At 43.6% G+C, this 12642-nt stretch overlaps 1 protein-coding gene across 3 annotated transcripts in view; it reads left to right on the plus strand.

Annotated features, from left to right (window-relative positions):
• Positions 1–12642, plus strand: part of LOC133558959 (prominin-1-A-like) — a 95720-nt gene that overhangs the window by 47643 nt on the left and 35435 nt on the right. For all 3 annotated transcript variants that reach the window (XM_061910169.1, XM_061910168.1, XM_061910170.1), the window contains exons 13-16: positions 6877–7000; positions 7269–7351; positions 11674–11758; positions 11834–11965. In XM_061910169.1, coding sequence (XP_061766153.1) covers positions 6877–7000; positions 7269–7351; positions 11674–11758; positions 11834–11965 — 424 coding nt within the window. The remainder of the gene's footprint in view (positions 1–6876; positions 7001–7268; positions 7352–11673; positions 11759–11833; positions 11966–12642) is intronic.

Raw genomic sequence — 12642 nt, forward strand, 5'->3', positions numbered from 1 at the left:
AGCTCATATTTAAGAAAAAAATCACTAACAGGGCGGACGCAGAGAAACACATTTTATTTCTAGAGACTCCGTACCTACCGTCAAAACTCTAAAGACCGACTGCACAGTTCCTGTCTTCACCATAAAAGACCTGTTTCATCCTGCCTGTGCTAACAAAATAAGAGTCTCAGAAAGCTAGCGTGCACAAGCTAGCAAGCTACGGAGTTTGATGCCAATGTATTTCTCCCCCGCCCTCAGCGACCGCTTTCTCACTTGCTTGCCCACCCGCACACTCACTGACGTCACTCACCTGCTGCCAGACATTAAAGGGCCACACACATATGCTACTCTCATAACAAAGTGTTTAAAAATGAGTACGCAAGTTGGACAAATGAGATGCCAAATCCAACCACTTTCATGTGGTATTGGACAGAAAGGAGGACTTTTTTTTTTCCTCCATTTGAAAATGCGGACGTTATCAGCACCACTGTCTAATTCCAATCAATGCAAGTCATCAGAATCAGGTAATACACCAACTTATATTCTTGTCTTCATGAAAGAAAGGAATCTATGTGTGTTAAACATGCTTGTATTATCATTAAACACATTTAACTTGTTTACAAAAATGTCTCTTTCATAAATAAATAAATATAAATGATATATATAAATGAGGTAGATCTCCTCGACTTGGTCAATTGAAAAGTAGCTCGCCTGCAGAAAAAGTGTGGGCACCCCTGCGTTAAACATTAGTTCAGCAGGTCGTTGCAGTTTTAATGGATACATACTCTATGTATAGCCTATTATTTGCGCACTATTGGCAAGGCATGTACCAAAAACTCGATCACCGAAAACTGTGCTGCCGAACCCGGATGTAAACAAGACACGCCATTGTCTGGAGCGTTCTCAGCATGTCTGCAAAGTGGACAGTGGCAGCTTTTAAGAAGAGAAAGTCCAACTGGAGCAGCATGAAGCAAGTGTGATTATGAAGCCCCGCTGTTGTAACACGTGGCTTGGCATTGTCTTGCTGAAATAAGCAGGGGCGTCCATGATAACGTTGCATGGATGGCAACATATGTTGCTCCAAAACCTGTATGTACCTTTCAGCAATAATGGTGCCTTCACATATGTGTAAGTTACCCAGTCCTTGGGCACTAATACACCCCCATACCATCAAAGATGCTGGCTTTTGAACTTTGCACCTAAAACAATTACTAGGGCTGTCAAATTTAACGCGATAACAACGCGTGGGTGATCTTTCTGGCTGGCTGATATATTATGCACATTCTTTTATAAGATATTCTCAATTACAGAATGTTTAACAGGCTGAATGTTACATGTTGTTAATAAATAGAGAAGGTTAAGACATCGTCATGCTGAGATATGAAGACCATTAACTTGTACAACTTGTAATGTACAGAATATCAAAAGCATTAGTATAGCTCGGTTAGTAGAGCGGCCGTGCCAGCAACTTGAGGGTTGCGGGTTCGATCCCCGCTTCCGCCATCCTAGTCACTGCCGTTGTGTCCTTGGGCAAGACACTTTACCCACCTGCTCCCAGTGCCGCCCACACTGGTTTAAATGTAAAAATTAGATATTGGGTTTCTCTTTGTAAAGTGCTTTGAGTCACTAGAGAAAAGCGCTATATAAATATAATTCATTTCACTTCACTTTTTTTCAGGTAGAAAATCACATTTTACATTACCTAACATCTTTAAAATTAACTAAACGATCCACATTTTGTGTTATGAATGCTTGAAACTGGTCTCTAAACACGGTGTAACTCCTCCGGAATGCAAGTGCTTCTAAAGGAGGAATCCAAATTCTGTATATGTACAAAATACAAAATCTGGTAAGATACAAAAACACAGCAGGTGTTTTTTTTAATTAAATCTTGATTAAAAGTGTGTTTGTTCTTTTTGTGTTGGGCTGTTTAAAAAAAAACATAAAGTTTAAAACACATGTAATTAAAGCAAATTAGCTGTCCACTCACAGTGTTAAAAATGGAAAATGATCTGTTTAGTGTACACTTATTATTTGATGAAAAATGTTATTTATCTGCAATTAATCGCAATCATTTTTGAGTTATATGAACATGTAAATAAATAAATTAATGGGTTGTACTTGTATAGCGCTTTTCTACCTTCAAGGTACTCAAAGCGCTTTGACACTACTTCCACATTTACCCATTCACACACACATTCACACACTGATGGAGGGAGCTGCCATGCAAGGCGCCAACCAGCACCCATCAGGAGCAAGGGTGAAGTGTCTTGCTCAGGACACAACGGATGTGACGAGGTTGGTACTAGGTGGGATTTGAACCAGGGACCCTCGGGTTGCGCACGGCCACTCTACCACCGCGCCACGCCGTCCCTAACAAAATGAACAAAATGCAATTAAAATATTTTAATCGTTTGACAGCCCTTAATAATGTAGAACATATTAATTCTGCCAAGAAAGTGTATTGTAAATACGCCTGTACTGGCTCACCTGCACTGGCTTCCTGTGCACTTAAGATGTGACTTTAAGGTTTTACTACTTACGTATAAAATACTACACGGTCTAGCTCCATCCTATCTTGCCGATTGTATTGTACCGTATGTCCCGGCAAGAAATCTGCGTTCAAAGGACTCCGGCTTATTAGTGATTCCCAAAGCCCAAAAAAAGTCTGCGGGCTATAGAGCGTTTTCCGTTCGGGCTCCAGTACTCTGGAATGCCCTCCCGGTAACAGTTCGAGATGCCACCTCAGTAGAAGCATTTAAGTCTCACCTTAAAACTCATTTGTATACTCTAGCCTTTAAATAGACTCCCTTTTTAGACCAGTTGATCTGCCGTTTCTTTTCTTTTTCTTCTATGTCCCACTCTCCCCTGTGGAGGGGGTCCGGTCCGATCCGGTGGCCATGTACTGCTTGCCTGTGTATCGGCTGGGGACATCTCTGCGCTGCTGATCCGCCTCCGCTTGGGATGGTTTCCTGCTGGCTCCGCTGTGAACAGGACTCTCGCTGCTGTGTTGGATCCGCTTTGGACTGGACTCTCGCGACTGTGTTGGATCCATTATGGATTGAACTTTCACAGTATCATGTTAGACCCGCTCGACATCCATTGCTTTCCTCCTCTCCAAGGTTCTCATAGTCATCATTGTCACCGACGTCCCACTGGGTGTGAGTTTTCCTTACCCTTATGTGGGCCTACCGAGGATGTCGTAGTGGTTTGTGCAGCCCTTTGAGACACTAGTGATTTAGGGCTATATAAGTAAACATTAATTGATTGATTGATTGATTGATATAAATACTTGTGGAGCAAATTCAACAATACTGTGATATGTCATTTTCATATCGTTACATCCATAACAAAATATTATCATTATTTATTTTAAAATGGCCAAATGTAATCAAGTATGTTTTCGGTCTTACCTGCGATTGAGAATTTCTATTGTCATGTTACCTGTGAAAGGTAATCCCATGAGGTTTCCCTGGAACCATAACCAGTTGGCACAAGTCTATTCAGCACATGAATGAGGCATCTCTGTTTACTTCTGACACTTCCAATATGGCGTGGGGCAAGCACTCAAAAGATGTTTATGGGCCCGCGGCTGCAGTGCACTTTGTGTTGCGTGGGGGAAGACTCCCAGGTCGTCAGCCATAGTTGGGAACTGTTGGTCCAGGCTGAGACACGGTCTGTCCAAGAAATGGCATATTATTGTCATGTCTCGTGATCATGTTTTGTTTAGTTATGTTCTGTTTTGATTAAGACTCAATTGTTTTCTGTTTTTGCACTTCCTTGTTTCAATCAATCAATCAATGTTTATTTATATAGCCCCAAATCACAAATGTCTCAAAGGACTGCACAAATCATTACGACTACAACATCCTCGGAAGAACCCACAAAAGGGCAAGGAAAACTCACACCCAGTGGGCAGGGAGAATTCACATCCAGTGGGACGCCAGTGACAATGCTGACTATGAGAAACCTTGGAGAGGACCTCAGATGTGGGCAACCCCCCCCCTCTAGGGGACCAAAAGCAATGGATGTCGAGCGGGTCTAATATGATACTGTGAAAGTTCAATCCATAGTGGCTCCAACACAGCCGCGAGAGTTCAGTTCAAAGCGGATCCAAGACAGCAGCGAGAGTCCCGTCCACAGGAAACCATCTCAAGCGGAGGCGGGTCAGCAGCGTAGAGATGTCCCCAACCGATACAGGCGAGCGGTCCATCCTGGGTCCCGACGAGCGGTCCATCCTGGGTCTCGACTCTGGACAGCCAGTACTTCATCCATGGTTATCGGACCGGACCCCCTCCACAAGGGAGGGGGGGACATAGGAGAAAGAAAAGAAGCGGCAGATCAACTGGTCTAAAAAGGAGGTCTATTTAAAGGCTAGAGTATACAGATGAGTTTTAAGGTGAGACTTAAATGCTTCTACTGAGGTAGCATCTCGAACTGTTACCGGGAGGGCATTCCAGAGTACTGGAGCCCGAACGGAAAACGCTCTATAGCCCGCAGACTTTTTTTGGGCTCTAGGAATCACTAATAAGCCGGAGTCTTTTGAACGCAGATTTCTTGCCGGGACATATGGTACAATACAATCGGCAAGATAGGATGGAGCTAGACCGTGTAGTATTTTATACGTAAGTAGTAAAACCTTAAAGTCACATCTTAAGTGCACAGGAAGCCAGTGCAGGTGAGCCAGTACAGGTGTAATGTGATCAAACTTTCTTGTTCTTGTCAAAAGTCTAGCAGCCGCATTTTGTACCAACTGTAATCTTTTAATGCTAGACATGGGGAGACCCGAAAATAATACCTTATATAATAATAATTGTTTTGTTTCCATGACTACCCATTAGTTTTCATGTTTATTATTTAAAGCGAAAGTTGCCAGGAAGTCAGCCTGGCAACTTTTCCTCTACTCACTTCATGCCTTGCTATGCCTGTTAATCAAACTGTCCATGGTTTCCCTCCTGCCCACGTAAGTTTTTTTGTTTTTTTATGTCACAGTTATCGAGTTTTGTTTTTTGTCCACAGTTCTGCCTTTGTGCTCGTTTTTGTTTTTATAGCCAACTTTTGTACTTCCGCCCACGTGCGCGCCTTTTGTTTATTCCTTTTATTAGTGTTAAAATAAAGATGTCTTTACCTTCACGCTTTGCCCGCTCCAACTTTCCTTTGCCTTCCGGGAAAACAACCATCACAGCCCACGTATTGACAATTGTTGAACATACTTACTAGATTAAGGAGAAGAAAAGTTACAATTTGTGCATCCAAAACTTTATGAATTGCACCCTTTGTTTATTTAAGGGGTTGAATCACATTTACTGGACTCACTTGTTTTTTGGTTTTTTTTTTATGTGTTACACCTCTCATTTAATTCCAGTTGATGGGATTCAATTTCTCCGATATATAACATTTATTAAAAACATAATTTTTGAGTTTGTTACTAAAAACATGTATTGTTCCTGATATGCTCATCAACCTTTACTGACAGCACTTATCATTAAAGGAGAACTGCACTCTTTTTGGGAATTTTGCCCATCGTTCACAATCCTTAGGATAGACAGCGAAACCAATGGGAGCTCCTCTATTCCGCCCTTAAAATCCAATAAACAACCATTCAAAACCAGCCAACAATACTCCATCTACATTCCGTGACTTAAATTTTATTCAAGTATTAGTAATATTGTTATTATAAGTGCTAACGCAGACAAACTATTTATATTGGCGCTGTGATTACTTCCGTGTCTCCCTATGGTTACATCATCGAGTGGTCTGCTGCTTCCTCGCTTCCCTAATCCCTGTAAGTTTACTGTAGATCATAAATAATGTATCTCACCTGAGCATGACACGTCTGAGTAGGTATTCCAACAAGTTGGAACACTTTGACAGCCAATTTAGGACATGGAACTGGTGAGGGGGACACAAAAATCCCTTGTACCCACCCCCCTTCAAACTCCTCACACCATACCCTATGGATTATGAGTCATTCTTCATCTAAATGGGAATATATGAGCATCCCAGCAGTCGGCATTCTAGTGACAGCAGACATTGTACAGTAAGTGATGTTTTATTATGTTTGTTTACTCTCATGAAGTCTGCAGTGAGTGATAATCAGTAAAAAAAGCAAAAAAATAAGTAAACCTGATGCGTTTTTTAGATTAATGCTCCCTGCCATGTACGCCCAAAAGTATCAAAATATGTAAATATTAAATGTTATTATAGAAGTGATCGTTACTACATTACATATATAGTTACTTCATGTATGTAAAACCTAAATGAATGTGTTTGGATGTTTTTTTAGTGGCTGGATAGGCAGTTTAAAGGGCTCCCGTAGGCTCCTTTGTAAGCAGACTTTTGATCAAAAATGTATTTAATATTTAGAATGCACCACCGTGAAGCCCAGTTTAGCGGCATATGCCGACCTTAATTGTGCATGAAGGTGTCATATACAGCTCGGAGGTTGGGTCTTGGGTGTTCATCATCCTGTTATATCTCACATTTTATATAGTGTTTCGGGACAAAACGTTGTCACAAACGTTACTTAAAGGCCTACTGAAATGAGATTTTCTTCTTTAAACGGGGATAGCGACCCCGAAAGGGAATAAGCGGTAGAAAATGGATGAATGGATGGATGGATGGAAGGTCTTCACTCTAAATTTCCTCATCCACGAATCTTTCATCCTCGCTCAAATTAATTAATTAATAATTTAGAATGCATTAAAAAAAAAAATCTGTCGTCATGTCTTTCATAATGATTGTGAACGATAGGCAAAAATCCAAATAAGTGCAGTCCCCCTTTGAGGGTGAGAACACCAGAAATATTGCTATAAATCATAACAAGATGAATTAGGGTTTGCAATAATCCTCCCTATGTATCGACGTTTATTGAGTGGTAACCTGTTGTGGTTTCAGAAGCGCCAATATCAACTTCATCTTTTCCTGGCTGCTCATGGTGGTGTCGCTGCTGCTCTTCCTAATTGGAGGCCACGTTTACACTCTGGTGTGTCGGCCATGGAGCAATGGGGAGCTCGGGAACGTAAGTACCGTATGTGCGGGAAACACTTATAGTACACTGAACTGTTTTTCCCTTTCCTATTTTTCATTTATAATTTTTTTTTTGTTATATTATAAGGGAAGGGTAAGTGGGCGTAGGAAGATTTCACTACAAAAAATTGGGGAACCAAACCCTCCGTGTTGAACGTTTTTTTATTTATACACTGTGTTGTATTTTACTGATGCTCAGTAAAGCATAAAAAGTTAGCAATGCACGTTACTTAACACACTCTTCTCTCCTCTCTTGACAGTTCATTCAAACTCCAGGTTTAATTCCAGGCTTGAATTCGAGTAACATCATGGGACGCAACATCACTCTCGCTGGTATTTACAGGTAAAGGCATAAAGAGACCAACTTATAGGAGTAATACCATTGGTTGATTGATACTTTTATTAGTAGATTGCACAGTTCAGTACATATTCCGTACAATTGACCACTAAATGGTAACACCCCGACTTGTTTAAGTCGGGGTCCACCCATCTAATAAGGGGGTTGGCTGATGACGACGCACCCTTACCAGCTGGGTAATATTACTACGACCTATGTCCATGTACTGGACTGAGTATATGAAACAAAACAGTCGTCCCTCGCCAGTTTCCAATTTTCTATTGTGGTTTTCCAACATGTTTTTATTACAAAACCATTACGGTTTTGACTACAGCCTGTTATTGTTTAAAAATATGCATATTTAAAAACATTTACATACATTTTATTGCCCTAAAAAATGTACTTTAAATAGCAAATCTAAGATACTGTACTGTATTGCACAGCAGATTATCATAATCGAACAAGTTGCAGTAAAGTATTTTTTATAGGTTAGTGGTTGTTTAAGAACTCAAGTTCTTATTTTTCTTTGATACATTTCCTCTCTTTAAATGTTTAAGATCCATCCATCCATCCATCCATCCATCCATCATCTTCCGCTTATCCGAGGTCGGGTCGCGGGGGCAACAGCCTAAGCAGGGAAGCCCAGACTTCCCTCTCCCCAGCCACTTCGTCTAGCTCTTCCCGGGGGATCCCGAGGCGTTCCCAGGCCAGCCGGGAGACATAGTCTTCCCAACGTGTCCTGGGTCTTCCCCGTGGCCTCCTACCGGCTGGACGTGCCCTAAACACCTCCCTAGGGAGGCGTTCGGGTGCCATCCTGACCAGATGCCCGAACCACCTCATCTGGCTCCTCTCCATGTGGAGGAGCAGCGGCTTTACTTTGAGTTCCTCCCGGATGGCAGAGCTTCTCACCCTATCTCTAAGGGAGAGACCCAAACTCATTTCGGCCGCTTGTACCCGTGATCTTATCCTTTCGGTCATGACCCAAAGCTCATGACCATAGGTGAGGATGGGAACGTAGATCGACCGGTAAATTGAGAGCTTTGCCTTCCGGCTCAGCTCCTTCTTCACCACAACGGACCGGTACAACGTCCGCATTACTGAAGACGCTGCACCGATCCGCCTGTCGATCTCACGATCCACTCTTCCCTCACTCGTGAACAAGACTCCTAGGTACTTGAACTCCTCCACTTGGGGCAGGGTCTCCTCCCCAACCCGGAGATGGCACTCCACCCTTTTCCGGGCGAGAACCATGGACTCGGACTTGGAGGTGCTGATTCTCATTCCGGTCGCTTCACACTCGGCTGCGAACCGATCCAGCGAGAGCTGAAGATCCCGGCCAGATGAAGCCATCAGGACCACATCATCTGCAAAAAGCAGAGACCTAATCCTGCGGTCACCAAGCCGGAACCCCTCAACGCCTTGACTGCGCCTAGAAATTCTGTCCATAAAAGTTATGAACAGAATCGGTGACAAAGGACAGCCTTGGCGGAGTCCAACCCTCACTGGAAATGTGTTCGACTTACTGCCGGCAATGCGGACCAAGTTCTGGCACTGATCGTACAGGGAACGGATGTTTAAGATCATCCAACTAATTTAATTGTTAGACAAAGCTACCCAAAGTACACACAAAATGCAGTTTTTAAATCATGATTTAATGTTTTAAGGGAAAACCTCATTCGAACCTAGCTTGTCCTATGTGAAAAAGCAATTGACCCACCCATGAATTCCATCCATCCATCCATTTTCTACCGCTTATTCCCTTTCGGGGTCGCGGGGGGCGCTGGCGCCTATCTCAGCTACAATCGGGCGGAAGGCAGGGTACACCCTGGACAAGTCGCCACCTCATCGCAGGGCCAACACAGATAGACAGACAACATTCACACACTAGGGACCATTTAGTGTTGCCAATCAACCTATCCCCAGGTGCATGTCTTCGGAAGTGGGAGGAAGCCGGAGTACCCGGAGGGAACCCACGCATTCACGGGGAGAACATGCAAACTCCACACAGAAAGATCCCGAGCCTGGATTTGAACCCAGGACTGCAGGACCTTCGTATTGTGAGGCAGACGCACTAACCCCTCTCCCACCGTGAAGCCCCGACCCATGAATTAACTATGTTTTTTTTAACTAATTATATTTTTTGGACATCTGAGTTCAATTCTACTGACCACACCAAAACTTGATTACCTTAGTCAAAAAAATAACTTAAATAAAGTCTGTCTGACAAAATAAAGACCAAAGAAATCTCAAAACGCTGCAACAAAATGTTCCCATCTGAAGAAATTCGAGAACATATAAGAGATAAAGTAATTGACAGCTTTCAGTCAGCAAGGGTCACAAAGTACTTTCTAAAGCTTTAGGACTCCAGCGAACCACAGTGAGAGCCATTATTCACAAATAGAGAAAACATTGAACAGTGGTAAACATGCCTGGAAGTGGCTGGAGTACAAAGGCCTTCCTTGCCTCCGTTAAGTTCAATCTTCATGACTGAACCGTTAGAAAGAGACAAAAATGTAATTCTTGGCAGAGTTCTCAGGTGAAAACCACTAACTACCAAAAACACAGAAAGGGTCGTCCAACTTTTCCCAAAATTAACATCTAAGGGATTCTTGTACCGATCCGTTGTGGTGAAGAAGGAGCTGAGCCGGAAGGCAAAGCTCAATCATCAATCAATCAATGTTTATTTATATAGCCCCAAATCACAAATGTCTCAAAGGACTGCACAAATCATTACGACTACAACATCCTCGGAAGAACCCACAAAAGGGCAAGGAAAACTCACACCCAGTGGGCAGGGAGAATTCACATCCAGTGGGACGCCAGTGACAATGCTGACTATGAGAAACCTTGGAGAGGACCTCAGATGTGGGCAACCCCCCCCCCCCCCAGGGGACCGAAAGCAATGGATGTCGAGCGGGTCTAACATGATACTGTGAAAGTTCAATCCATAGTGGCTCCAACACAGCCGCGAGAGTTCAGTTCAAGCGGATCCAACACAGCAGCGAGAGTCCCATCCACAGGAAACCATCTCAAGCGGAGGCGGATCAGCAGCGTAGAGATGTCCCCAACCGATACAGGCGAGCGGTCCATCCTGGGTCCCGACGAGCGGTCCATCCTGGGTCTCGACTCTGGACAGCCAGTACTTCATCCATGGTCATCAGACCGGACCCCCTCCACAAGGGAGGAGGGACATAGGAGAAAGAAAAGAAGCGGCAGATCAACTGGTCTAAAAAGGAGGTCTATTTAAAGGCTAGAGTATACAGATGAGTTTTAAGGTGAGACTTAAATGCTTCTACTGAGGTAGCATCTCAAACTGTTACCGGGAGGGCATTCCAGAGTACTGGAGCCCGAACGGAAAACGCTCTATAGCCCGCAGACTTTTTTTGGGCTCTAGGAATCACTAATAAGCCGGAGTCTTTTGAACGCAGATTTCTTGCCGGGACATATGGTACAATACAATCGGCAAGATAGGATGGAGCTAGACCGTGTAGTATTTTATACGTAAGTAGTAAAACCTTAAAGTCACATCTTAAGTGCACAGGAAGCTAGTGCAGGTGAGCTCTCAATTTACCGGTCGATCTACGTTCCCATCCTCACCTATGGTCATGAGCGTTGGGTCATGACCGAAAGGAAAGGATCACGGGTACAAGCGGCCCAAATGAGTTTGGGGCTCTCCCTTAGAGATAGGGTGAGAAGCTCTGCCATCCGGGAGGAACTCAAAGTAAAGCTGCTGCTCCTCCACATCGAGAGGAGCCAGATGAGGTAGTTCGGGCATCTGGTCAGGATGCCACCCGAACGCCTCCCTAGGGAGGTGTTTAGGGCACGTCCAACCGGTAGGAGGCCACGGGGAAGACCCAGGACACGTTGGGAAGACTATGTCTCCCGGCTGGCCTGGGAACGCCTCGGGATCCCCCGGGAAGAGCTAGAGCTAGAGCTCCTGGGGAGAGAGAAGTCTGGGTTTCCCTGCTTAGGCTGTTGCCCCCGCGACCCGACCTCGGATAAGCGGAAGAAGATGGATGGATGGATGGATTCTTGAAACTGAAAAAAGTAAATCTTTTTGGAAAGTGTGTGTCTCGGTACATTTGGCGTAAATGTAAAACAGCATTTCAGAATGCTGAATCTGAACTGTATTAGGTAAAAAAATGTGTAAAGGTGAGGGCGATAGAGTGCTCCAAAATTGTTTGAAACGTATATAGAATGTCGCAAAATGTTTTTGATATGCTCTACGAAAAAAAAAAAAAAATACTACTTCACTCCAAATTCACTTATCACGGTCAATTAACAGCAGTGACGCCATTCTGAGCCAGAACCAACCTGTTTGTTTGCAGAGACTGCGAGGAGAACAAGCCCGTGTGGCAAACGTTCCACTTAGACCAGGACTACAACATTACCAAGATGCTCGACATTGATGTGGTCAGTCTTCTTCCAACTTTCAGTTTTGTATTCAACAGCGTTCGAAAAGCTGATTATGTCATCCCTTCCCCACAGTATATTAAGAAAATCGAGGAGAAGTTTGACAACATACCGGCTCCAACAATTCCAAATTTTGATGTCATTACGGTTTTACTCCGTCAGTTCTCGACAATACCAGATATGGACCTTGAAAGCAACATGCAGCAGGTAGGATACATAACCCTGAATGAAGTCAGCATTGTAGTGCAACCAACATTTTAGTATAGCATATTGTATATTGTGGTAGTTCACCTCTGTAGACCTCATATTTCAGTGACCAGGACTCAAATTGAAAGTCAAGACTATTGTGATGTGCGACTCCTAGGGATTTTTTAGTAATAGAGTGCGCGGGCTGCAATTACACTAAACTAGTGGTTCTCAAATGGGGGTACGCGTACCAATGGGACGGCGTGGCGCAGTGGGAGAGTGGCCGTGCGCAACCCGAGGGTCCCTGGTTCAATCCCCACCTAGTACCAACCTCGTCACGTCTGTTGAGTCAATCAATCAATGTTTACTTCTATAGCCCTAAATCACTAGTGTCTCAAAGGGCTGCGAGTCCTGAGCAAGACACTTCACCCTTGCTCCTGATGGGTTATGACGACAACTTTGGACTAGAACTAAAAATTATATCCCTATAGTTTCAAATTCCAAATGGCTTGTTTGGAGCAAGTAGAGACTTAGACTTAGACGAACTTTATTGATCCTCAAGGGAAATTATTCCACACAGTAGCTCAGTTACAAAGGATGGAAGGGGTAAGGATGGAAAAGATAATGCAGGTATAAAGTAGACTAAAAATGTACCATAGTAGCAATATAAAATATAACATACCTGTACATGTAATATA

The sequence above is a fragment of the Nerophis ophidion genome, linkage group LG09 (genome assembly GCF_033978795.1).
Source record: "Nerophis ophidion isolate RoL-2023_Sa linkage group LG09, RoL_Noph_v1.0, whole genome shotgun sequence".
Lineage (NCBI taxonomy): Eukaryota > Metazoa > Chordata > Actinopteri > Syngnathiformes > Syngnathidae > Nerophis > Nerophis ophidion.